Here is a 22,385-nt window from a genome sequence, read left to right as displayed (position 1 = left end):
CAAAAGTCTCTTATGCGCTTCCGCGTTGTCAGATGAAGTCCACACCGATAGACGAGTTTCACATTTAAAATACTACTCGGCAGTAAGGGTACGTTTATACTGATTGTAGACATCACTCTGCCTTTTATCTCATTAAAAACATGTATTTCCTTATCTTCTGATTAAAATGAACGTGGTTCTGTGGATACCAGCTATCGTAAACGTCCCAGGATACACTAATTTACCTAACACCTAATTTAGCTAACGTTACGTTAGCTTGCTAATGTTAGCTTACTTACTCACTCGTTATGGTAGAAGGAGCCGATCAATTTTTTTTTTTACTCTGTCAGCGACTTGTTATCTTTTAGACTCAAATTAAAGGGAACTGAACATCACAGGATTTGGCTGCTGTTTATTGAATGCACTGTTTCTCAAGAATATTCGGTTTTGTTTGCTTTGTTTTGACAGGTGCATCCCCGCGGAACCAGGCAGGAAAACAAAGGCAGGACAGTGGTGTAATGCCAGCTGACGCCCCTTACTGCTGAGCTGCTGACTGTCACCTCCATCATCATCATCATGTCTCTGGGCGACAACCCTCACCTGCTGCTCGGCAGGATCCGCTTCCTGAACAGGTGCATTGAATGTTTCAAGAGGAGCGAGCCGTTGCCGGAGTGTCTGTGTTATGTCCCCAACGAGGTGTGCTACAAAATCTGCAAGGATTCATCGTCCACCTCCTCCGGGTCCACCGGAGCATCTACAGCAGGATCCACTGTGGGGAAGACGCTCGTCTCCGTCTTTGAGAGTCCACACCAGACTCCACACATTAAGAAATTATGCAAGTACAACATTGAACCAAAGAAAGGGACATGTATCCGGACAACAGGGGAGGAATACTGCAACAGCCAGGGCCTGTGGGTCAAAATCAATAAGGTAAGCTTATGTCTCCCTGTGTCAGGTTACAGTCACTGAACCAGATCCATTAAACTTCTGCAACCTGTCCAATTCTGCAGTAAGACCTGGCATAATTGCACAGGTTTCTTCAACAGTCTCCTTTCGTTGGAGTCTCCTCTGAAATATATGTTGTTATAGACAATAGCTGGAAGGATGGATAGATAATCGGAACACTTAAAAAAATAAAAATGCAGGACTACGTTGGTAACGTGACAAATATGATCAGCTTCAAATGCAACTGATTCAGATTCTCTCATTCTCTTTTGTCTACACATTATTTTTTTTTCACTTTTTGCACCAAATAAGCCCGTAAAGCAGATTTTCAGTGTCACACTGTTGCAAAAATATATGAAAGTTGCAGTTTGACATTGCAGTGGCAGAGCTACCATGCAAGATGCTGGCCTGATCAGGAGCAGTTGGGTTTAGTGTCTTGCTCAAGGACAACCCTACTTGTCCCTCTTAAACTAGGATGGTATTATTATCCGTTAATTCAGTTTTGAATATTTTAAATGTGATGGGAAAACGCATGTTGACATAACGATCCATGTCTGTGTCCAGGAGCAGCTGGAGGAGCACCGTCTGGGCCAGGAGTTGGAGGAAGGCTGGATCCTGGTGTGTAAACACACAGAGGGAGGCGACAGGCTGGTGCCGGTGGAATCACCAGAGACCATCAGCAGACAACAGCAGCTCTTCGGCTACGACCACAAGCCCTGCAACAGGTGGGAGCAGGTGGTGGGTGTGGAGAACGCGCTTTACATCGGCTCCAAACCCAAAATCGCTGAGTGTGATGATGCTGCCGTCCAGAAGCTAAGGTGAGCATTTTTGTTATTAATCAGATTAGAGAGTCAAGACTTTTTTTGGGGGTTGTGTTAAGAGCGCAGCAGATTGTCAAATTAAGCTGTTGTCTCCTCAAATCTTCAAGGTATGTTCCCCCCACCTGGGTATATGAATGTGACGAGGACTTGGTGCACTACTTCTATGACCACATAGGGAAAGAGGATGAAAACCTGGGAAGTGTAAAGCAGTGCGTGACCAGCATCGATGTTTCTTCATCTTCGGTGAGTCACATGCACTCAGGTATTTGTATTTCTTTGTTTTTCCTCATCAAAAGAAATACAGGGTTTTAGTTAGTGATATGGATATTTGAAATCTGCAGCTGTGTAGATCTTCTAGTAAAGACAAAGCTATTAGAATAGAGTGGTATGAGTATTAAAGGCAAGCATTCAATCTGTTTATCTTCTGTTTTTTTTTACCTTGAAGATATCACATATTTCACAGATATACACATAATGATTGTTGCATTGAGTCCCTGTTAAAACTTGTAATTACAAGTCAGTCAGTGAATTGTTTTACATATAAAATAACTTACTTACTTATATATATTTATTTGCTGACAGGAGGATCCCAGCGGAGGTGCGAGCTGTCTGACAGACGGCGATGTTGAAACTTTCTGGGAGAGTGACGGCATGCAGGGACAACACTGGATCCGCCTACATATGAAGAGAGGCACTGTGGTCAAGTAAGGAAGCTGCTAAGCAACAAAGTGTTCCAACGTTATTCATTGTAATGCAAACCCTGAACTTACTTACTGTACTTTTTAATATTTGTATTAGTCATTTATTGATGTCATCTACTTATTGCAACTTGTATTTGGGATATTTTGATTATATTCTACATTAGGAACTGACTGTGGGCAGTTTTTGACAGGATGCTGAACTGAGCTGACAATAGACCAGATTACATTCACACAGTCTCAGTTCTTTCTCTAAAGACACATGTTGGATCTAACTTTTGTTTAGTTACTTAGTGATACCACCTACATTTGTATTAAAATGGGAATAATTTATGGTGTTACATCCATGACGTATTATTTCATGCTCCTCTCATATGAACTTTGATCTTGACCGTATGTGGACATGTCCTTATTGTGTATAGCATGCTTCCCTTTGCTCTCCAGTAAGCTGATATTGACGGTGGACTCTACAGACGACAACTACATGCCCAAGCGAATCACAGTGTTTGGAGGAGAGGGAGACAACCTGAAGAAGCTGAGTGATGTCACCATAGACGAGTGAGCCTTTTAAATTGGATTTTGTTAACATATTTCACAAAGTCTTTCGATTTTAAAGATATGATTCTGATTGCAGAATGAAAGCTAATACCACTAGCTTTATAAACAAAGCCATTGTGAGACAATATTGTGTGTGTTTTTATTATGAAGATGACCCACACATTGTCTGCAGTCGGGGAAATCCTACGATAATTAACCATCTTTTGATATTATTTTGTGCATTAAATGAATTATCATAATCAATATCTACTATAATATTCATATATTGTTCTAGCCCTGTTAATAATGTGATGTAATAATGTGATGCTCTGCTGAAGAATCAGTATTTTCTCTTCTTAAAAGCAGCAAAATAAAAGATTAGGCTATTTTTAGAGTAATTTGTAATTTTGAAACATATGTGCCTGTCACGTCGAGCCAATAAATCAGTAGCAAGTTGATAAATACCAGGAATTAACGTATTTCATAGTCTGTTTGACTACAGTTGCTATGAGCACCTCTGCTCTTTTTTGCCTCTAGCAACCTGATTGGAGAAGTATGTGTGCTGGAGGATATGACGTCTCACCTGCCTGTGATTGAGGTTCGGATTGAGGAATGTAGAGGTAAGGCTTTTTTACATGTTTCTGTGTTTATTTAGCCAGATATATTTTCTGCCATTTTAAACACTTCAATTGACTCTGTGTGGTTCCGTAGCTGCAAAAGCTGCTAAAGTGATGACAATGTTTTTGGCTCTACAGATGAGGGGATAGACGTCCGGATCCGAGGCTTGAAGATCAAGTCGTCATGTGAAAGAGACCTGGGTCTGAACGCTGATGTTTTCTTGTCCTCTAACCTGGTGCGCTACCCCCGTCTGCAGGGCAACACGCCAGACGTCCTGTACCGCAGAGCACTAATCATCCAGAGGTAACATTCATCTTTCTGCCAGGGTTCTTCCAGTCATAGTAAATATCATGAAGTTAAAGGGATATTTCACCATTGGAAAGATGAATATATCTTTAAATTGGGTCACTTATGTAGTAGAAATGTGAAAAAACATTTTTAAACATTTAGTGCACACACATTATAGGCTCCGTAAAGTTCAGCTAACACATACTGGCATTAGAGCTTGGTGGGCTGTAAACACAGAGTATAAACACAGCCGTAAATTTGCGTGGAATGTAGAATGGTTGGCATTTAACAGTCACAAACTCCACCAGCAGTTAGTTGGATACAAGCACCCCATTTCTGCACCAGGCAGTCCGTGTTAACACAGCCCACCTCCACTAGTCTTACCCGGTGACAGAGCAGCAGGCCTGGTAGCTGGATAGTCTGGTACACTGTTGTTCAGCCATGTTTCCACAACAACAAAAACACAGCAGTCTCTGAACTTGCATTGGGAGTTTTGTTGAAGTTGGATGTAGTCCAATTTGTTGTCTAATGAGCAGACCCTTGCAAGCAGGATTAAAGGAACAGGTGGCCGGCTAGCGTTAGCTTTCCACCGGCACACTCGTTCAACGTTCCCCGCTGATGATGTCCCTTTACCGGCCAGAGGCATCAAGCAACACCACTGGTCTCCATAGCAGGCGGGCCAAGCTCGCGTAGTGTGTTGAGTATTCCGTCTGTAATAAAGTGTCCTGCATATTCTCCAATCTGTACCAAATGTATCCCGGTGGTACGCATGTGCGATAGTTTGAATGCACATAATTGTTGTAAAAGTTTTCTGCTGAGAAAGTTTAGCAAAGATCCAAGATAGCTGACGCTTGTTTTGCTTCGGCAATACTCGGAGAAAGACGACAGTCCAACCCCCTATGGGCGGGTTGAAAACATGCAGAAGTAGCTCCTACTACTGGCTGTAGACCATTGCCTCTGGTCAAAAAATCTTGACCAGAGGAAGAAAATACTACCGTGTTTCTACTGATACAAAGCTTAATGCTAAATCGGTGAAGTATCCCTTTAAATATGTATCACCCCATTGTGGTGCTTTTTAATGGACTGAAGTCCAGTTCATGTTCAAAAAGTTAAAAAAATTCCAACTCCAAAGTTATTTCAATCTCAGAAATACAAGTCAGATGCAGTGCTCTGATTGTCCTTATTGCTTGTAAGCATAACGCATTTCTCAGTGTTTGTGTTGGTTCTTTTCTTCTGTCTCACTCTCTGCAGGTTCATCTGTCTCCTGGACAGTGTGCTCCCACACTTGGTACCGGCCTGGGACTATAGTCTGGGCACCTTCAACCAGATCAAAGTGAGTCATCGTGAAGCTTTTAAAATTAACAAGACTGATACTGAATAAGCAGCAATAAACCCCAAACTGTTGTTCTTACCAGATTTATAGTCAAAATACAAAACAGTAACACCCTGGGTGGCTTTTACTAAATGGCAGTTAAACAGTGTTTTGAATAGGGCTCAGAGATCAAAAATAGAAGTTTCATTGAGAACCTTTCAAAACACAAAATGTTGCAATCACGGTAGAATTTATATATGTTTGGTATAGAGTGAAGCCACATTGCATTTCTTCAGTGCTGCAGTGAACACAATAAAGAAACAATCATGTAAGAAAAGACAAAAACCGGTGCAAGCAACATGTTCTATAGTGTATGTATTAGTTTTGGATTAAATGCTAGACAAAGAAATTTCTCACTATTATTTAATACTTTCCCACCCACACTAGTTGATTTCCCTTCGTCATGTGTCTAATAAACTGTCTGTCTGTCTGTCTGTCTGTCTCTCAATCTATTTACTTTTGTGTTGGCGCCCTCTAGAGCATAAAGCAGTTCCTGCTGCTGTCCAAACGCCGCTCAGCCCTCATCACACAGTGCCTGAAGGACTCGGAGACCAATAAGCCAAACTTCATGCCCCGACTCTACATCAACAGACGTCTGGCCATGGAGCACAGAGACAACCCCTCTCTGGACGCCAGTTGCAAGAACGCTGTGTTCAATCAGGTATAAAAGACTTTCTGAGTGGTGACACCTCTTCCTTCTGTGTGATAAGATGTATTTATACAAAAAGGAGCATTTGGGGATTCTGCTCTGGAGAAACATGAGTCAGTTTTCATCAGCAGCAGTTCACTGTTGCTTTATGATTTTCATTTTGTCATTGCAGGTGTATGAAGGCCTCAAGCCATCGGACAAATTTGAGAAGACTTTGGATTATAGGTTTGGATTTTAAGGCTTGCATCTCTGTCAGAATATGACTGAAACTTAATAGCATTAAAATCTAAACGTACCATCTTTCCTCTTGGTTTGTCAGATGGCCCGCTCGGTATGACCAGTGGTGGGAATGTAAGTTCATTGCAGAGGGAATCATTGACCAGGGCGGTGGATTTCGGGACAGCCTGGCCGACATGTCTGAGGAGCTCTGCCCCAGCTCAGCTGAGTGTCCCATGCCGCTGCCATTCTTCAGCCGTACTTCCAACCAGGTAATCACTCACCAGCACTGCCTGCACGCAGTAACGATTTGACTGGACAGTGTTCTCATTGGTTGTGGCTTTTTCTTTACCTGCTGGTCTCTCAGGGCTCCTTAGAGGCCAGAGACTACTACGTCCCCAATCCGTCCTGTAAAGAGTTCCACAAGTATGAGTGGATAGGTCAGCTCATGGGAGCTGCTCTCAGAGGAAAAGACTTCTTGGTGAGTGATGCTCACTCTCCACCAACTGGACATTGTTAACATCACTATAAAGTAAGAATGGGTGGATGTAGAGACTTGATTTTCTGGCTTCTTCTGTCCAACCCTGCAGGTCTTGGCTCTGCCCGGGCTGGTGTGGAAGCAGCTGACTGGGGAGGCTGTCAGCTGGAGTAAAGATTTCCCAGCTGTAGACTCTGTGCTGGTGAGGATATTCAAATTATTACACTAACTTACCATCTAATGTAAATGTAAGGCTCTGCAGACTGAGTTTCATACATGTACAGCACTTTGAATCTAAAATATCTTTGTTAAAAGAATTGTCATTCTCAATATTTTACATAAAACTTTATATTATTTGCATTTCTACTTAGTTCCTAATCGGCTGCACAGATTTCAATTTACTTTACTAATTTACTTTACTGATCTGGTGTGGCCACTTATCTTTATTTTCCTAGTCATTGCCTCAAGTAAAATGTTCAGTGTGTGTTCAGGTGAACCTGCTGGAGGCCATAGAGAACATGGACCAGGAGACGTATGAGTTCAGGTTTGGTGACGAGCTGGTGTACACCAGCCTGCTGAGCGACGGCCAGATGGTGGAGCTCATCCCCGGCGGCAGTAACGTGGCCGTTCGTTACGAGGACCGCAGCGAGTTTGTGCGGCTGGTGCAGAAGGCTCGGCTAGAGGAGAGCAGGCAGCAGGTGGGACTGCCTTTCTAACATTGCTACTACAAGTGTGGTTAGCTTTTATTCTTCAGTATAAACTCATCCAGTGATTATGGTGTGTGTATAGAGCTGCTAAATTGTTCAAGTGTGTGCATGTGGCTCATTGTCTGTATGTGTATTGCAGATTGCAGCCATGCAGGCGGGGCTGCTAAAGGTGGTTCCTCAGGCGGTGCTGGATCTGCTCACCTGGCAGGAAGTAGAGAAGAAAGTGTGTGGAGACCCTGAGATCACTGTGGAGGCCCTGAAACGACTCAGTGAGTGTCCAGCTTAGAATTTATCTCAGCGACTTTGACAGTAAACACATTTTCTGTACTGGTTGAAGAGGTGTTTTTTAGTCATGCTAGCTGATGATGATGATAATCCTTTAAACTTTAAATCTAGCGCCATTATCAGGTCAAAATGTCACTTTGTCCAATACTTTGGTTTGTAAACATACCTGCAAAACTAATGAAATTCCCATCAGTCTCAGTTGTACTACTGTGTTAATTGCTAATAGCAAATCTAGCATGCTAACATACTACACATGATAAACATTACAGTTCACCTGTTCATCTGCTAAGCATTAGCATGCTAACATGCTCACAAAAACAAGTTAGAATAATTCTGGATTTATTACGACGTCTTATTTTCATTGTTTTGGCCATTGTTTCAGTCAGTTAAAATAACATTGTAATTGCTAAGCCAAGCTGTAAATTAAGTGAGGGAAAATCCCCGTAGGTGATTGATTGAAATATTGTAGTAAGGAGTCTACATCATTTGAATGCATCAATGTTGTTTCTATCTCCCCACCAGCACGCTATGAGGACCTGGAACAAAGTGATGTTAGAGTGCAATACTTATGGGAAGCACTGACGAACTTCACCAATGGTCAGTTCGCTGTTTATCTGTCAACAGTATGTCTATCGTAGTGAATGTCTTTTACAACATGGCATATGCACTGCGTCGTTTGAAGTCAGGCAAGTGTTTTGGTGTATTGGTTGTGTTGAAAATTAACAACAATTTTGAATTTTGTTTTCAGAGGATCGCAGCAGGTTTCTGAGGTTTGTAACTGGTAGAAGTCGTCTACCTGCGCCTATCTATGTCTTTCCTGACAAACAAGGGTGAGTGCAAGTTCATCCCTAAAAAAAATTACAGAAAAGTTACAGTTTGATAGAAAACTTATAATGGAACATGATGCTGTTAATTTTTTCTGTTTCCTGCTTTAGCTCTGAAACGACCGATGCACTTCCACAGTCCTCCACATGTTCCAGCACTCTTTATTTACCCAACTACCCAAGGTATACTAACCTTCTGTTTTGTACAAAGTACATGCAGAATCTGTTACTTGTGTTTAAAATGTACTGTATGCATTGCCTGATTGCACTTGTTTCATGGTGCTATAGCAAGACAAGGTAAATATCCTGACCTCTTATGAACCTTTCCTAAAGGGACAGTTCACCCTAAAATCAAAAATACATATTGTTCCTCTTACCTGTAGTGCTATTCATCAGTCTAGATTGTTTTGGTGTGAGTTGCACATTGTTGGAGATATCGACCGTAGAGATGTCTGCCTTCTCTCCAATATATTGTAACTAGATGGTACTCGGCTTATGGTGCTCTTAGTGCCTGAAAACATACACTGAGAGGGTCAAAGTTTAAGGCAAAAATATGGACAACACCCCAAAACAAGTTCACTGTTTTTTTAATGAACACAGTGCCATGGACAACATTGCTAAGTGACTATCCTGTACCTTGCTTTATCGTCTATTCTACTCTAAATGGGACCATCATTTACTAAATAAACATCATGCTGTATTATGGAAGACTTGAAACTATTGATTGAGACTATAAACTCATTCAGAACTGTTTACTCGGGTAATAAATCAAGTTGCCATTAGAAAGAATGCAAGTTTAAGGCACTTCCACATTGGCTTCAATTTTCCGGCCCGGATATTGCTGCTTAGGCGTACTTATGGAAAGACTTGTGCTCATGACGCGATATGTGAACAATAATGCCATCCCCCTCCACTGAGCTTTAGCGCTAGCTAGCTCAAGTGAGTTAGCAGTGTCTGTTAGCTTCAGTTACAGCTCTGCTGAGGAGGACGAGTCCTACTCCATGAGTACGCTTGCTACATTTGGCGGGTGTAGTTTGGTAGAAAGAAAACAGTTGCTCACAACAAGGTCTGTGGATTATCTTGAGTTACCGGGTCATGGTTTCTGGATTTTCTTGCTGTTGAGTTTTGGAGCAGGTCATAGCATTACAGATAAGAGGAAAAGTATGTGTTTTTGATTTGAGAGTTAACCGTCCCTTTAAAACTTCTTTTCATTGACAGCCATGTTGTATTTATTGCCTCCCATCATTTCCTCTCCTCTTGTTCGTTCTGTCCTGCAGTGCAAAGGTTTGTGAGGAGAAGCTGCGTTATGCTGCTTACAACTGTGTGGCCATTGACACCGACATGAGCCCCTGGGAAGAGTGATCTCTTTGCTGTTTTCCTGAACAAACACTTTACAAATCACGGTTGAATGGAGAGAAAACTTGCCATGTTAATAACCATATCTACACAACTGCCTCTTAATCCTTGCTGTATATAATAAAGATGGAAACACGGACATGGCTTTGGGTTAGTTATTATTTCTTGAAAGAAACATTAAATGGATTGATTTATTTTTTATTTTTTACAAATTGTGGCAATGAAAATGTTGGCAAAGTTTCTTCATGGATAATGTTCTATCAGCACAATAATTATTTTCAAATAGTATAATATAATATAGGCCTACACTATTCTGAAATGAGCCCTTTTGCATAATGAGAGTACTTTAACTATTGGTAGTTTAAGTATATTTGGATACTTATTCTTTTGTACTTTTACTTTTGAAATTGAATGCAGGACTTTTAATTGTATTTCTACACTTTGGTATTGCTACTTTTACTTATGTAAAAGATCTGAGTACTTTTTTTATTTTTAACTGTGCAGGTAGTTACTTTAGCAGTTTACTCTTATTTTGCCTTCTGTGTAGCTCCGCATAGCCAGACCTATTTCTTCTGTGTGATTGATCGACAATTTTGAACCCTGACTAAGGATACAAGAATCCCAAACTGGACATGAACGTCCCGTTTTCACCCTGCTTCAGTTCTTCTACACTGGCTGGCTCAGATTCTTTACATTATCTTTACGCTAACATTACATTGATTTTCTACTGGGTAAAATGCAGCTGTCCTGTGCATTACGGCTGAATTTGATAATTGTTTGTAAACATGTCAGATAATACAACAACAATATACCTTTTTAAATATATAGAATGAAGGATTAATGAATTCAGTGGTAAGACCTTTATTTTGAAATACAAGGAAACGGTTGACATTTTCGACTGGGAACCTGGGGAGTCGGAAATTCCGACTTCCCAGTTCAACTGGAACGCACCAAAGAAAAAAACAAACTGGAACGCACCATTATGCAAAAGTCCAATGCAAAAGTCTTTATGCGCTTCCGCGTTGTCATTAATGCGAAGAGTCCAGTCCACCCAAGACGGCCACACGCATATGTGTTATACGGTCCACACAAAATACTAATCTGCAGTAATGGTACGTTATTATTGATTCTACACATAACTTTGGCATTTAGCTAACACGTTAACATTTTATTTCCTGAACTTATGATAAAAAATAACATGGTTTTGTGGATAACAGCTAGCGTTATAGTAAACGTCCCAGGATACACTAATTTAAGGTACCTGACACCTAGCTAGCTAGCTTGCTAATGTTAGCTGACTCACTTATTTATCTGTTATTCATTTATATATTATAGAGTATACAGTAGGTCTTCAACAGGGGGCCAGCGACCCCGAGAGGGTCCTCAGAGTTACTGCAGTTTTTCTTTTTTACAAATTAAAATATGTCTGAAAATTTACATTAATATGAATACAACATTATTAGCACAAGTCAAATCGGTATATTCGTAAAAAAAACAAAACAACATTTAAAGTAGCTAGCTACACAACTGATGATCGGCTTACTGGCCTATAGGTAGGGTAGCCATCCGCAGATACAGTTCAGGATTCGCTGTTCCTTCCACGTATGTTTAACTTTAAAACATGGTTTATGAAATATAGACTGTATAAGTTAATAATAATTATTTTAATAGCTTAGAATTGTGTGCACCGTAAAAAGGTAGGCCATGTTGGGCTTGGGCCGCCCGACACGCCCTTATAGGCTTGCATTTTAAACAATATTGTTAGAGGTTCCCTGCTAAAAAGTTGAAGATCCCTGGTTTAGAAGGAACCAATATGTGTCTTACTGTGTGTCAGCGGACTTTGATTGCTAATAGATTTGTTTTCTTTTAGATAAAAGACAGTTGGGAATCGATTTATATCACAGGATTTGGTTTCTCAAGAATATTCGGTTTTGTTTGCTTTGTTTTGACAGGTGCATCCCCGCGGAACCAGGCAGGAAAACAAAGGCAGGACAGTGGTGTAATGCCAGCTGACGCCCCTTACTGCTGAGCTGCTGACTGTCACCTCCATCATCATCATCATGTCTCTGGGCGACAACCCTCACCTGCTGCTCGGCAGGATCCGCTTCCTGAACAGGTGCATTGAATGTTTCAAGAGGAGCGAGCCGTTGCCGGAGTGTCTGTGTTATGTCCCCAACGAGGTGTGCTACAAAATCTGCAAGGATTCATCGTCCACCTCCTCCGGGTCCACCGGAGCATCTACAGCAGGATCCACTGTGGGGAAGACGCTCGTCTCCGTCTTTGAGAGTCCACACCAGACTCTACACATTAAGAAATTATGCAAGTACAACATTGAACCAAAGAAAGGGACATGTATCCGGACAACAGGGGAGGAATACTGCAACAGCCAGGGCCTGTGGGTCAAAATCAATAAGGTAAGCTTATGTCTCCCTGTGTCAGGTTACAGTCACTGAACCAGATCCATTAAACTAATTCAACCTGTCCAATTCTGCTGTAAGACCTGGCATAACTCTACTTTACTAAATGCACTACATTACATTAATTTACTCTTCGAACCAATGGGTGTCTAGTATGAACGACAAGGGTTATTTGTTTATTGACAGGACCGCTGAAGAAAGGAAAGGGGAGAGAGAGAGGGGGAAAGACATGCAGCAAATGGCCGCAGGTCAGAGTTGAACCCTGGCCCGCTGCGTTGAGGAGTAAACCTCTATATGCCTAGAGACGCCTGCTTTACCAATTGAGCTATATGGGTGCCCAGCCTGCAATAGTTAAGGCAAAACTATTTTTAAATTGTACAAAATGTCATGGACTTTTCTATCTTTTTTTAAGCAGTACAGATTTGTCAGTATAGATAATAGCTGAATGTATGGATGGACATTCTGAACACTTGAAAATCAAAATGCAAGACAAGTTTGTAACATTACAAATATGAGCAGGTTCAAATGCAACTGATTCAGACTCATTCTCTTTTCTTTTTAAAGAGCTAGCTTGCTAATGTTAATGTTAAAAGATTTTAAATGTGGTGGGAAAACGCATGTTGACATAACGATCCATGTCTGTGTCCAGGAGCAGCTGGAGGAGCACCGTCTGGGCCAGGAGTTGGAGGAAGGCTGGATCCTGGTGTGTAAACACACAGAGGGAGGCGACAGGCTGGTGCCGGTGGAATCACCAGAGACCATCAGCAGACAACAGCAGCTCTTCGGCTACGACCACAAGCCCTGCAACAGGTGGGAGCAGGTGGTGGGTGTGGAGAACGCGCTTTACATCGGCTCCAAACCCAAAATCGCTGAGTGTGATGATGCTGCCGTCCAGAAGCTAAGGTGAGCATTTTTGTTATTAATCAGATTAGAGAGTCAAGACTTTTTTTGGGTTGTGTTAAGAGCGCAGCAGATTGTCAATTTAAGCTGTTGTTTCCTCAAATCTTCAAGGTATGTTCCCCCCACCTGGGTATATGAATGTGACGAGGACTTGGTGCACTACTTCTATGACCACATAGAGAAAGAGGATGAGATCCTGGGGAGTTTGAAGCAGTGCGTGACCAGCATTGATGTTTCTTCATGTTCGGTGAGTCAATTGCGCTCAGGTATTTCTGTATTTCTGGCTGGACCGCAGAGCAGCTGCCCAATAAACACGACAGTCTGTCACTCCGCACCATTACCACGCCAGCATACGCCGACGGTGCACAGAGAAGGCAGAGTCTGCACACCATTTAAAAGGCATATCAGCCGTCGCATACGCCAAATGCACCGCACAATTCAAGTGGTAAAAGTGGTATACACCAACCTCGGGCAAATTGCTGACACAAACACAACAGGGCTATTACAACTGAATGATCTAATACCATAAAATATGCTTAACAAGATTGCTTGTATTTTGTTTTCTCTGTGGCATCGTTATCTCGTCAAAGATTAATGACACATTAAACCTTGATCACTCTGACAGATCCTTGCTTTGTTTATGGGGACTCTTCCTCCCGCCGGCAAATGTTTTCCCCTCCATTTAAGAGATATGCTCCACTCTCGCCGCTCGTCAGCACTTCTCGCTCGGATTGTGCCCCGGCTGTAGGAAAAGGAGCGCAGTCAGAGTGAGTGATGGCGTTGAACCATTGGTAAGAGTGAGTGTTGGTCGTTCCCCATTGGCTGTTGCTCTTTCGAAATGAAAAGGCACTAACAGTCCTCTATGGTGGTTACAGCCAGACTTTAACCACTGGAGGCTGACTTTTACATCAATAAATTACTCTTTACTTGACACAAACCAATGTTATTTTTAATACCTTTGTGCTAACAAGCAGCTGTAAGTAAAAAAAAAAAAAAAAGTATTACAAATTATACCAAATTGGTCTCATACAGCACACCTATTTTGATTGCTAATGTGTAATTCATTGATTTTACATAAAAAGTTTAATAGAAAATTATTATGTTTTTTTTCCAATTGTTTTGTTCTTTATTCTTTCCTTAGTATTTTGATGTCAGGAATATAATTTATTTGACTGACATTTTAAATGAAATACAGGGAGACATTATTGAGATTATATAGGGATTTTGCTGGTTTAAGATTATTTTTTGGGCACTTTCAGCCTTTATTTTTGATAGGACAGATGAAGACATGAAAGGGGAGAGAGCGGGGGATTGACATGCAGCAAAGGGCCGCAGGTCGGAGTCGAACCTGGGACCAAAATCTCTATATATGGGCGCCCGCTCTACCAACTGAGCTATCTGGTCACCCAGGATTTTGCTGTTCTTAACTTTACTGTTGCTGTTCTAGAAACAACATTTAATTGTATTTAAAATATAAATCAATCAATTAATGAATTAATCCTGTTCAGAATGTATTCTTTAAACAAATATATATTTGTTTAATCACATTAACCATACATGGCCCAGGCACATACTAGGTTTTGACCTAGTCTGGTTTTGTTTTTCTTCCTCCAAACAGTCTAGACAGTCAATCCTTTCAAATACAGGGTTTTAGTTAGTGATATGGAAATTTGAAATCTACAGCTGTGTAGATTTTTGAGTAAAGACAAAGCTATTAGAATGAAATTGGGTAGCCGGGTTGGCTCAGTGGGTAGAGCAGGCGCACACTATAGATATAGAGATGAATGGATGGATAGATAGAGGTCCAGGGTTCGAATCCGACCTGTGATGATTTCCTGCATGTCTTACCCCTCTCTCTCACCTAGCTGTCCTATCAATTAAAGGCGGAAAAGCCCCAAAAATAATCTTAAAAAAATAAAGTGGTATGAGTATTAAAGGCAAGCAAGCATTCAGTCTGTTTATCTTCTGTTTTTTTTTACCTTGAAGATATCACATATTTCACAGATCTACACATAATGATTGTTACATTGAGTCCCTGTTAAAACTTGTAATTACGTCAGTCAGAGGATAGTTTTACGCATTAAATTACTTTGATATTTTCTGACAGGAGGATCCCAGCGGAGTGGTGAGCCGTCTGACAGACGGCGATGTTGAAACTTTCTGGGAGAGTGACGGCAAGGATGATAAACGATGGATCCGCCTACACATGAAGAGAGGCACTGTGGTCAAGTAAGGAAGCTGCTAAGCAACCAAGTGTTCCAACGTTATTCATTGGAATGCTGTATTTAACATTTTAGTTATTTCTTGAAATCATCTACATATTTCAACTTGTATTTGGGATATTTTGATTATATTCTAAATTAGGATCTGACTCTGTGGGCAGACACAATCTAATCTGAAATGCACTGTACAGTCTGTTGACGTGTTATTATCATTTTACAACACAAAGGAATGTTTTTTTTTTTTTTGCTATTGATTCTAATCAATCTCAGTTCTTTCTCTAAAGATCTAACCTAACTTTTGTTTAGTTTCTTAGTGACACCACACCCAAATCTTACTTCCATAATTTATTTCATGCTCCTCTCATATGAACTTTGATCTTGACCGTATGTGGACATGTCCTTATTGTGTATAGCATGCTTCCCTTTGCTCTCCAGTAAGCTGATATTGACGGTGGACTCTACAGACGACAACTACATGCCCAAGCGAATCACAGTGTTTGGAGGAGAGGGAGACAACCTGAAGAAGCTGAGTGATGTCACCATAGACGAGTGAGCCTTTTAAATTGGATTTTGTTAACATATTTCACAAAGTCTTTCGATTTTAAAGATATGATTCTGATTGCAGAATGAAAGCTAATACCACTAGCTTTATAAACAAAGCCATTGTGAGACAATATTGTGTGTGTTTTTATTATGAAAATTACCCACACATTGTCTGCAGTCGGGGAAATCCTACGATAATTAACCATCTTTTGATATTATTTTGTGCATTAAATGAATTATCATAATCAATATCTACTATAATATTCATATATTGTTCTAGCCCTGTTAATAATGTGATGTAATAATGTGATGCTCTGCTGAAGAATCAGTATTTTCTCTTCTTAAAAGCAGCAAAATAAAAGATTAGGCTATTTTTAGAGTAATTTGTAATTTTGAAACATATGTGCCTGTCACGTCGAGCCAATAAATCAGTAGCAAGTTGATAAATACCAGGAATTAACGTATTTCATAGTCTGTTTGACTACAGTTGCTATGAGCACCTCTGCTCTTTTTTGCCTCTAGCAACCTGATTGGAGAAGTATGTGTGCTGGAGGATATGACGTCTCACCTGCCTGTGATTGAGGTTCGGATTGAGGAATGTAGAGGTAAGGCTTTTTACATGTTTCTGTGTTTATTTAGCCAGATATATTTTCTGCCATTTTAAACACTTCAATTGACTCTGTGTGGTTCCGTAGCTGCAAAAGCTGCTAAAGTGATGACAATGTTTTTGGCTCTACAGATGAGGGGATAGACGTCCGGATCCGAGGCTTGAAGATCAAGTCGTCATGTGAAAGAGACCTGGGTCTGAACGCTGATGTTTTCTTGTCCTCTAACCTGGTGCGCTACCCCGTCTGCAGGGCAACACGCCAGGCGTCCTGTACCGCAGAGCACTAATCATCCAGAGGTAACATTCATCTTTCTGCCAGGGTTCTTCCAGTCATAGTAAATATCATGAAGTTAAAGGGATATTTCACCATTGGAAAGATGAATATATCTTTAAATTGGGTCACTTATGTAGTAGAAATGTGAAAAAACATTTTTAAACATTTAGTGCACACACATTATAGGCTCCGTAAAGTTCAGCTAACACATACTGGCATTAGAGCTTGGTGGGCTGTAAACACAGAGTATAAACACAGCCGTAAATTTGCGTGGAATGTAGAATGGTTGGCATTTAACAGTCACAAACTCCACCAGCAGTTAGTTGGATACAAGCACCCCATTTCTGCACCAGGCAGTCCGTGTTAACACAGCCCACCTCCACTAGTCTTACCCGGTGACAGAGCAGCAGGCCTGGTAGCTGGATAGTCTGGTACACTGTTGTTCAGCCATGTTTCCACAACAACAAAAACACAGCAGTCTCTGAACTTGCATTGGGAGTTTTGTTGAAGTTGGATGTAGTCCAATTTGTTGTCTAATGAGCAGACCCTTGCAAGCAGGATTAAAGGAACAGGTGGCCGGCTAGCGTTAGCTTTCCACCGGCACACTCGTTCAACGTTCCCCGCTGATGATGTCCCTTTACCGGCCAGAGGCATCAAGCAACACCACTGGTCTCCATAGCAGGCGGGCCAAGCTCGCGTAGTGTGTTGAGTATTCCGTCTGTAATAAAGTGTCCTGCATATTCTCCAATCTGTACCAAATGTATCCCGGTGGTACGCATGTGCGATAGTTTGAATGCACATAATTGTTGTAAAAGTTTTCTGCTGAGAAAGTTTAGCAAAGATCCAAGATAGCTGACGCTTGTTTTGCTTCGGCAATACTCGGAGAAAGACGACAGTCCAACCCCCTATGGGCGGGTTGAAAACATGCAGAAGTAGCTCCTACTACTGGCTGTAGACCATTGCCTCTGGTCAAAAAATCTTGACCAGAGGAAGATTTTTCCAGACCCACTATACAGAGATCTCTCGTCTCAGGGGGACATGAGGGAGGGAAGCACGGTCATTCAAAAATACTACCGTGTTTCTACTGATGCAAAGCTTAATGCTAAATCGGTGAAATATCCCTTTAAATATGTATCACCCCATTGTGGTGCTTTTTAATGGACTGAAGTCCAGTTCATGTTCAAAAAGTTAAAAAAATTCCAACTCCAAAGTTATTTCAATCTCAGAAATACAAGTCAGATGCAGTGCTCTGATTGTCCTTATTGCTTGTAAGCATAACGCATTTCTCAGTGTTTGTGTTGGTTCTTTTCTTCTGTCTCACTCTCTGCAGGTTCATCTGTCTCCTGGACAGTGTGCTCCCACACTTGGTACCGGCCTGGGACTATAGTCTGGGCACCTTCAACCAGATCAAAGTGAGTCATCGTGAAGCTTTTAAAATAAACAAGACTGATACTGAATAAGCAGCAATAAACCCCAAACTGTTGTTCTTACCAGATTTATAGTCAAAATACAAAACAGTAACACCCTGGGTGGCTTTTACTAAATGGCAGTTAAACAGTGTTTTGAATAGGGCTCAGAGATCAAAAATAGAAGTTTCATTGAGAACCTTTCAAAACACAAAATGTTGCAATCACGGTAGAATTTATATATGTTTGGTATAGAGTGAAGCCACATTGCATTTCTTCAGTGCTGCAGTGAACACAATAAAGAAACAATCATGTAAGAAAAGACAAAAACCGGTGCAAGCAACATGTTCTATAGTGTATGTATTAATTTTGGATTAAATGCTAGACAAAGAAATTTCTCACTAATATTTAATAATTTCCCACCCACACTAGTTGATTTCCCTTCGTCATGTGTCTAATAAACTGTCTGTCTGTCTGTCTGTCTCTCAATCTATTTACTTTTGTGTTGGCGCCCTCTAGAGCATAAAGCAGTTCCTGCTGCTGTCCAAACGCCGCTCAGCCCTCATCACACAGTGCCTGAAGGACTCGGAGACCAATAAGCCAAACTTCATGCCCCGACTCTACATCAACAGACGTCTGGCCATGGAGCACAGAGACAACCCCTCTCTGGACGCCAGCTGCAAGAACGCTGTGTTCAATCAGGTATAAAAGACTTTCTGAGTGGTGACACCTCTTCCTTCTGTGTGATAAGATGTATTTATACAAAAAGGAGCATTTGGGGATTCTGCTCTGGAGAAACATGAGTCAGTTTTCATCGGCAGCAGTTCACTGTTGCTTTATGATTTTCATTTTGTCATTGCAGGTGTATGAAGGCCTCAAGCCATCGGACAAATTTGATAAGACTTTGGATTATAGGTTTGGATTTTAAGGCTTGCATCTCTGTCAGAATATGACTGAAACTTAATAGCATTAAAATCTAAACGTACCATCTTTCCTCTTGGTTTGTCAGATGGCCCGCTCGGTATGACCAGTGGTGGGAATGTAAGTTCGTTGCAGAGGGAATCATTGACCAGGGCGGTGGATTTCGGGACAGCCTGGCTGACATGTCTGAGGAGCTCTGCCCCAGCTCAGCTGAGTGTCCCATGCCGCTGCCATTCTTCAGCCGTACTTCCAACCAGGTATTCACTCACCAGCACTGCCTGCACGCAGTAACGATTTGACTGGACAGTGTTCTCATTGGTTGTGGCTTTTTCTTTACCTGCTGGTCTCTCAGGGCTCCTTAGAGGCCAGAGACTACTACGTCCCCAATCCGTCCTGTAAAGAGTTCCACAAGTATGAGTGGATAGGTCAGCTCATGGGAGCTGCTCTCAGAGGAAAAGACTTCTTGGTGAGTGATGCTCACTCTCCACCAACTGGACATTGTTAACATCACTATAAAGTAAGAATGGGTGGATGTAGAGACTTGATTTTTGTCTTCGTCTGTGTCCAACCCTGCAGGTCTTGGCTCTGCCCGGGCTGGTGTGGAAGCAGCTGACTGGGGAGGCTGTCAGCTGGAGTAAAGATTTCCCAGCTGTAGACTCTGTGCTGGTGAGGATATTCAAATTATTACACTAACTTACCATCTAATGTAAATGTAAGGCTCTGCAGACTGAGTTTCATACATGTACAGCACTTTGAATCTAAAATATCTTTGTTAAAAGAATTGTCATTCTCAATATTTTATATAAAACTTTATATTATTTGCGTTTCTACTTAGTTCCTAATCGGCTGCACAGATTTCAATTTACTTTATTAATTTACTTTAATGATCTGGTGTGGCCACTTATCTTTATTTTCCTAGTCATTGCCTCAAGTAAAATGTTCAGTGTGTGTTCAGGTGAACCTGCTGGAGGCCATAGAGAACATGGACCAGGAGACGTATGAGTTCAGGTTTGGTGACGAGCTGGTGTACACCAGCCTGCTGAGCGACGGCCAGATGGTGGAGCTCATCCCCGGCGGCAGTAACGTGGCCGTTCGTTACGAGGACCGCAGCGAGTTTGTGCGGCTGGTGCAGAAGGCTCGGCTAGAGGAGAGCAGGCAGCAGGTGGGACTGCCTTTCTAACATTGCTACTACAAGTGTGGTTAGCTTTTATTCTTCAGTATAAACTCATCCAGTGATTATGGTGTGTGTATAGAGCTGCTAAATTGTTCAAGTGTGTGCATGTGGCTCATTGTCTGTATGTGTATTGCAGATTGCAGCCATGCAGGCGGGGCTGCTAAAGGTGGTTCCTCAGGCGGCGCTGGACCTGCTCACCTGGCAGGAAGTAGAGAAGAAAGTGTGTGGAGACCCTGAGATCACTGTGGAGGCCCTGAAACGACTCAGTGAGTGTCCAGCTTAGAATTTATCTCAGCGTCTTTGACAGTAAACACATTTTCTGTACTGGTTGAAGAGGTGTTTTTAGTCATGCTAGCTGATGATGATGATAATCCTTTAAACTTTAAATCTAGCGCCATTATCAGGTCAAAATGTCACTTTGTCCAATACTTTGGTTTGTAAACATACCTGCAAAACTAATGAAATTCCCATCAGCCTCAGTTGTACTTTGTGTTTCATGCTAATTAGCAAATCTAGCATGCTAACATGCTACAAGTGGTAAACATTACAGCGCACCTGCTAAACATTAGCATGCTCCTAACATGCTCACAAAAACAATAAATTATAATAATAATAATAATAATTCTGGTTTATTGCGATTAAAGTGTTATTTTTGTTGTGGCCATTGTTTCAATCAGTATCAATCAATAACATTGTAATTGCTAAAATCTGAGAACACGTGATAATGTTACAACAAAGTCAAACAGGAAAAAAATGTATTCAGATTATCCAAGTCCCTTCATTTGGAGGTTTAACCAAAAAGTAAAGTTAATAAGACCCAAGTTGTTATAAACCAGAATTAGCTGCCAAACTGTAAATTAAGTGAGGGAAAATCCCCGTAGGTGTTTGATTGAAATATTGTAGTAAGGAGTCTACATCATTTGAATGCATCAATGTTGTTTCTATCTCCCCACCAGCACGCTATGAGGACCTGGAACAAAGTGATGTTAGAGTGCAATACTTATGGGAAGCACTGACGAACTTCACCAATGGTCAGTTCGCTGTTTATCTGTCAACAGTATGTCTATCGTAGTGAATGTCTTTTACAACATGGCATATGCACTGCGTCGTTTGAAGTCAGGCAAGTGTTTTGGTGTATTGGTTGTGTTGAAAATTAACAACAATTTTGAATTTTGTTTTCAGAGGATCGCAGCAGGTTTCTGAGGTTTATAACTGGTAGAAGTCGTCTACCTGCGCCTATCTACGTCTTTCCTGACAAACGAGGGTGAGTGCAAGTTCATCCCTTAAACAGAAAATGTACATATTGATATCAAAATAGCTAATTTAGAAAACTTATAATGGAACATGACTATTATTTTTTCTGTTTCCTGATTTAGCTCTGAAACGACCGATTCACTTCCACAGTCCTCCACATGTTCCAGCACTCTTTATTTGCCCAACTACCCAAGGTATACTAACATTCTGTTTTGTACATGCAGAATCTGTTACTATACAATTGTGTTAAAATGTACTGTATGCATTGCCTGATTACACTTGTAGTGCTATAGCAAGACACACGTTAAATACCAGTTGCTTTCATAATTCTACACTTATAATCATATGATGCTCTGAGCTGTTATGAACTTTTTGTAAAAACTGCTTTTTATTGTAAGCCATGTTGTATTTATTGCCTCCCATCATTTCCTCTCCTCTTGTTCGTTCTGTCCTGCAGTGCAAAGGTTTGTGAGGAGAAGCTGCGTTATGCTGCTTACAACTGTGTGGCCATCGACACCGACATGAGCCCCTGGGAAGAGTGATCTCTTTGCCGTTTCCCTGAACAAACTATCTACAAATCATTGTTGAATGCAGAGAAATCTTGCCATTGTAATCACCATATCTACAACTGCCAATTAATCCTCCCTTTATATAATAAAGAACGAAATGTAAACATGGATATGTCTTATTTACTTTTTTGTCAATGAAACATTAAATTAATCAATGTGTTTAAATTTGTTTTTTATAGTTGTGGCAGGCTAGTTAATGAAGATGTGCAAAGTTTCTTCATGAATAATGTTCTACAAATAAAATAGGATACAGTTTATTGTGAGAAAATATGCATTTTTAGAACTCACGGATACAAAACTTTAATATACAAAAATAGGTATTTGG

The 22,385-nt window shown here is 41.1% G+C and overlaps 2 protein-coding genes across 3 annotated transcripts; both read left to right on the top strand.

The window, feature by feature from the left end:
• Positions 1–9,912, top strand: LOC114565075 (E3 ubiquitin-protein ligase HECTD3). Of its 2 annotated transcripts, none has more exons than XM_028592912.1 (20): positions 1–88; positions 448–909; positions 1,495–1,742; positions 1,853–1,988; positions 2,328–2,449; positions 2,888–3,001; positions 3,518–3,600; positions 3,736–3,901; positions 5,138–5,219; positions 5,737–5,919; positions 6,080–6,132; positions 6,227–6,395; positions 6,491–6,604; positions 6,714–6,803; positions 7,093–7,299; positions 7,448–7,577; positions 8,116–8,190; positions 8,342–8,423; positions 8,529–8,600; positions 9,695–9,912. In XM_028592912.1, the coding sequence occupies exons 2-20, from the start codon at positions 556–558 to the stop codon at positions 9,777–9,779; spliced, it is 2,565 nt and encodes an 854-aa protein (XP_028448713.1). In that variant the 5' UTR covers positions 1–88; positions 448–555; the 3' UTR covers positions 9,780–9,912. The 2 variants fall into 2 exon arrangements, with proteins under 2 accessions (XP_028448713.1, XP_028448712.1); XM_028592911.1 differs by having other exon boundaries at positions 1,489–1,742.
• Positions 9,913–10,718: 806 nt separating this feature from the next.
• Positions 10,719–22,170, top strand: LOC114565086 (E3 ubiquitin-protein ligase HECTD3-like). The gene is given in 21 exon segments (XM_028592920.1): positions 10,719–10,885; positions 11,726–12,187; positions 12,840–13,093; positions 13,202–13,337; positions 15,198–15,319; positions 15,748–15,861; positions 16,378–16,460; positions 16,595–16,702; positions 16,705–16,759; positions 18,067–18,148; positions 18,662–18,844; positions 19,005–19,057; positions 19,152–19,320; positions 19,416–19,529; positions 19,640–19,729; positions 20,019–20,225; positions 20,374–20,503; positions 21,194–21,268; positions 21,420–21,501; positions 21,614–21,685; positions 21,949–22,170. Coding segments are annotated over 20 exon segments (2,568 nt in total). The 5' UTR covers positions 10,719–10,885; positions 11,726–11,833; the 3' UTR covers positions 22,034–22,170.
• Positions 22,171–22,385: the final 215 nt, after the last annotated feature.

The sequence above is a fragment of the Perca flavescens genome, chromosome 12 (genome assembly GCF_004354835.1).
Source record: "Perca flavescens isolate YP-PL-M2 chromosome 12, PFLA_1.0, whole genome shotgun sequence".
In the NCBI taxonomy this organism is placed as follows: domain Eukaryota; kingdom Metazoa; phylum Chordata; class Actinopteri; order Perciformes; family Percidae; genus Perca; species Perca flavescens.
Note: the sequence above shows the minus strand (reverse complement) of the source record. Positions and strands in the feature narration are given on the sequence as shown.

Excerpts from the sequence above, each read along its gene's own strand:
- LOC114565075 (XM_028592911.1), top strand. The coding sequence starts at position 556 with ATGTCTCTGGGCGACAACCCTCACCTGCTGCTCGGCAGGATCCGCTTC. Across the intron at positions 5,920-6,079 it reads AGAACGCTGTGTTCAATCAG|GTGTATGAAGGCCTCAAGCC; the intron begins GTATAAAAGACT and ends TTGTCATTGCAG. Across the intron at positions 6,804-7,092 it reads CAGCTGTAGACTCTGTGCTG|GTGAACCTGCTGGAGGCCAT; the intron begins GTGAGGATATTC and ends GTGTGTGTTCAG.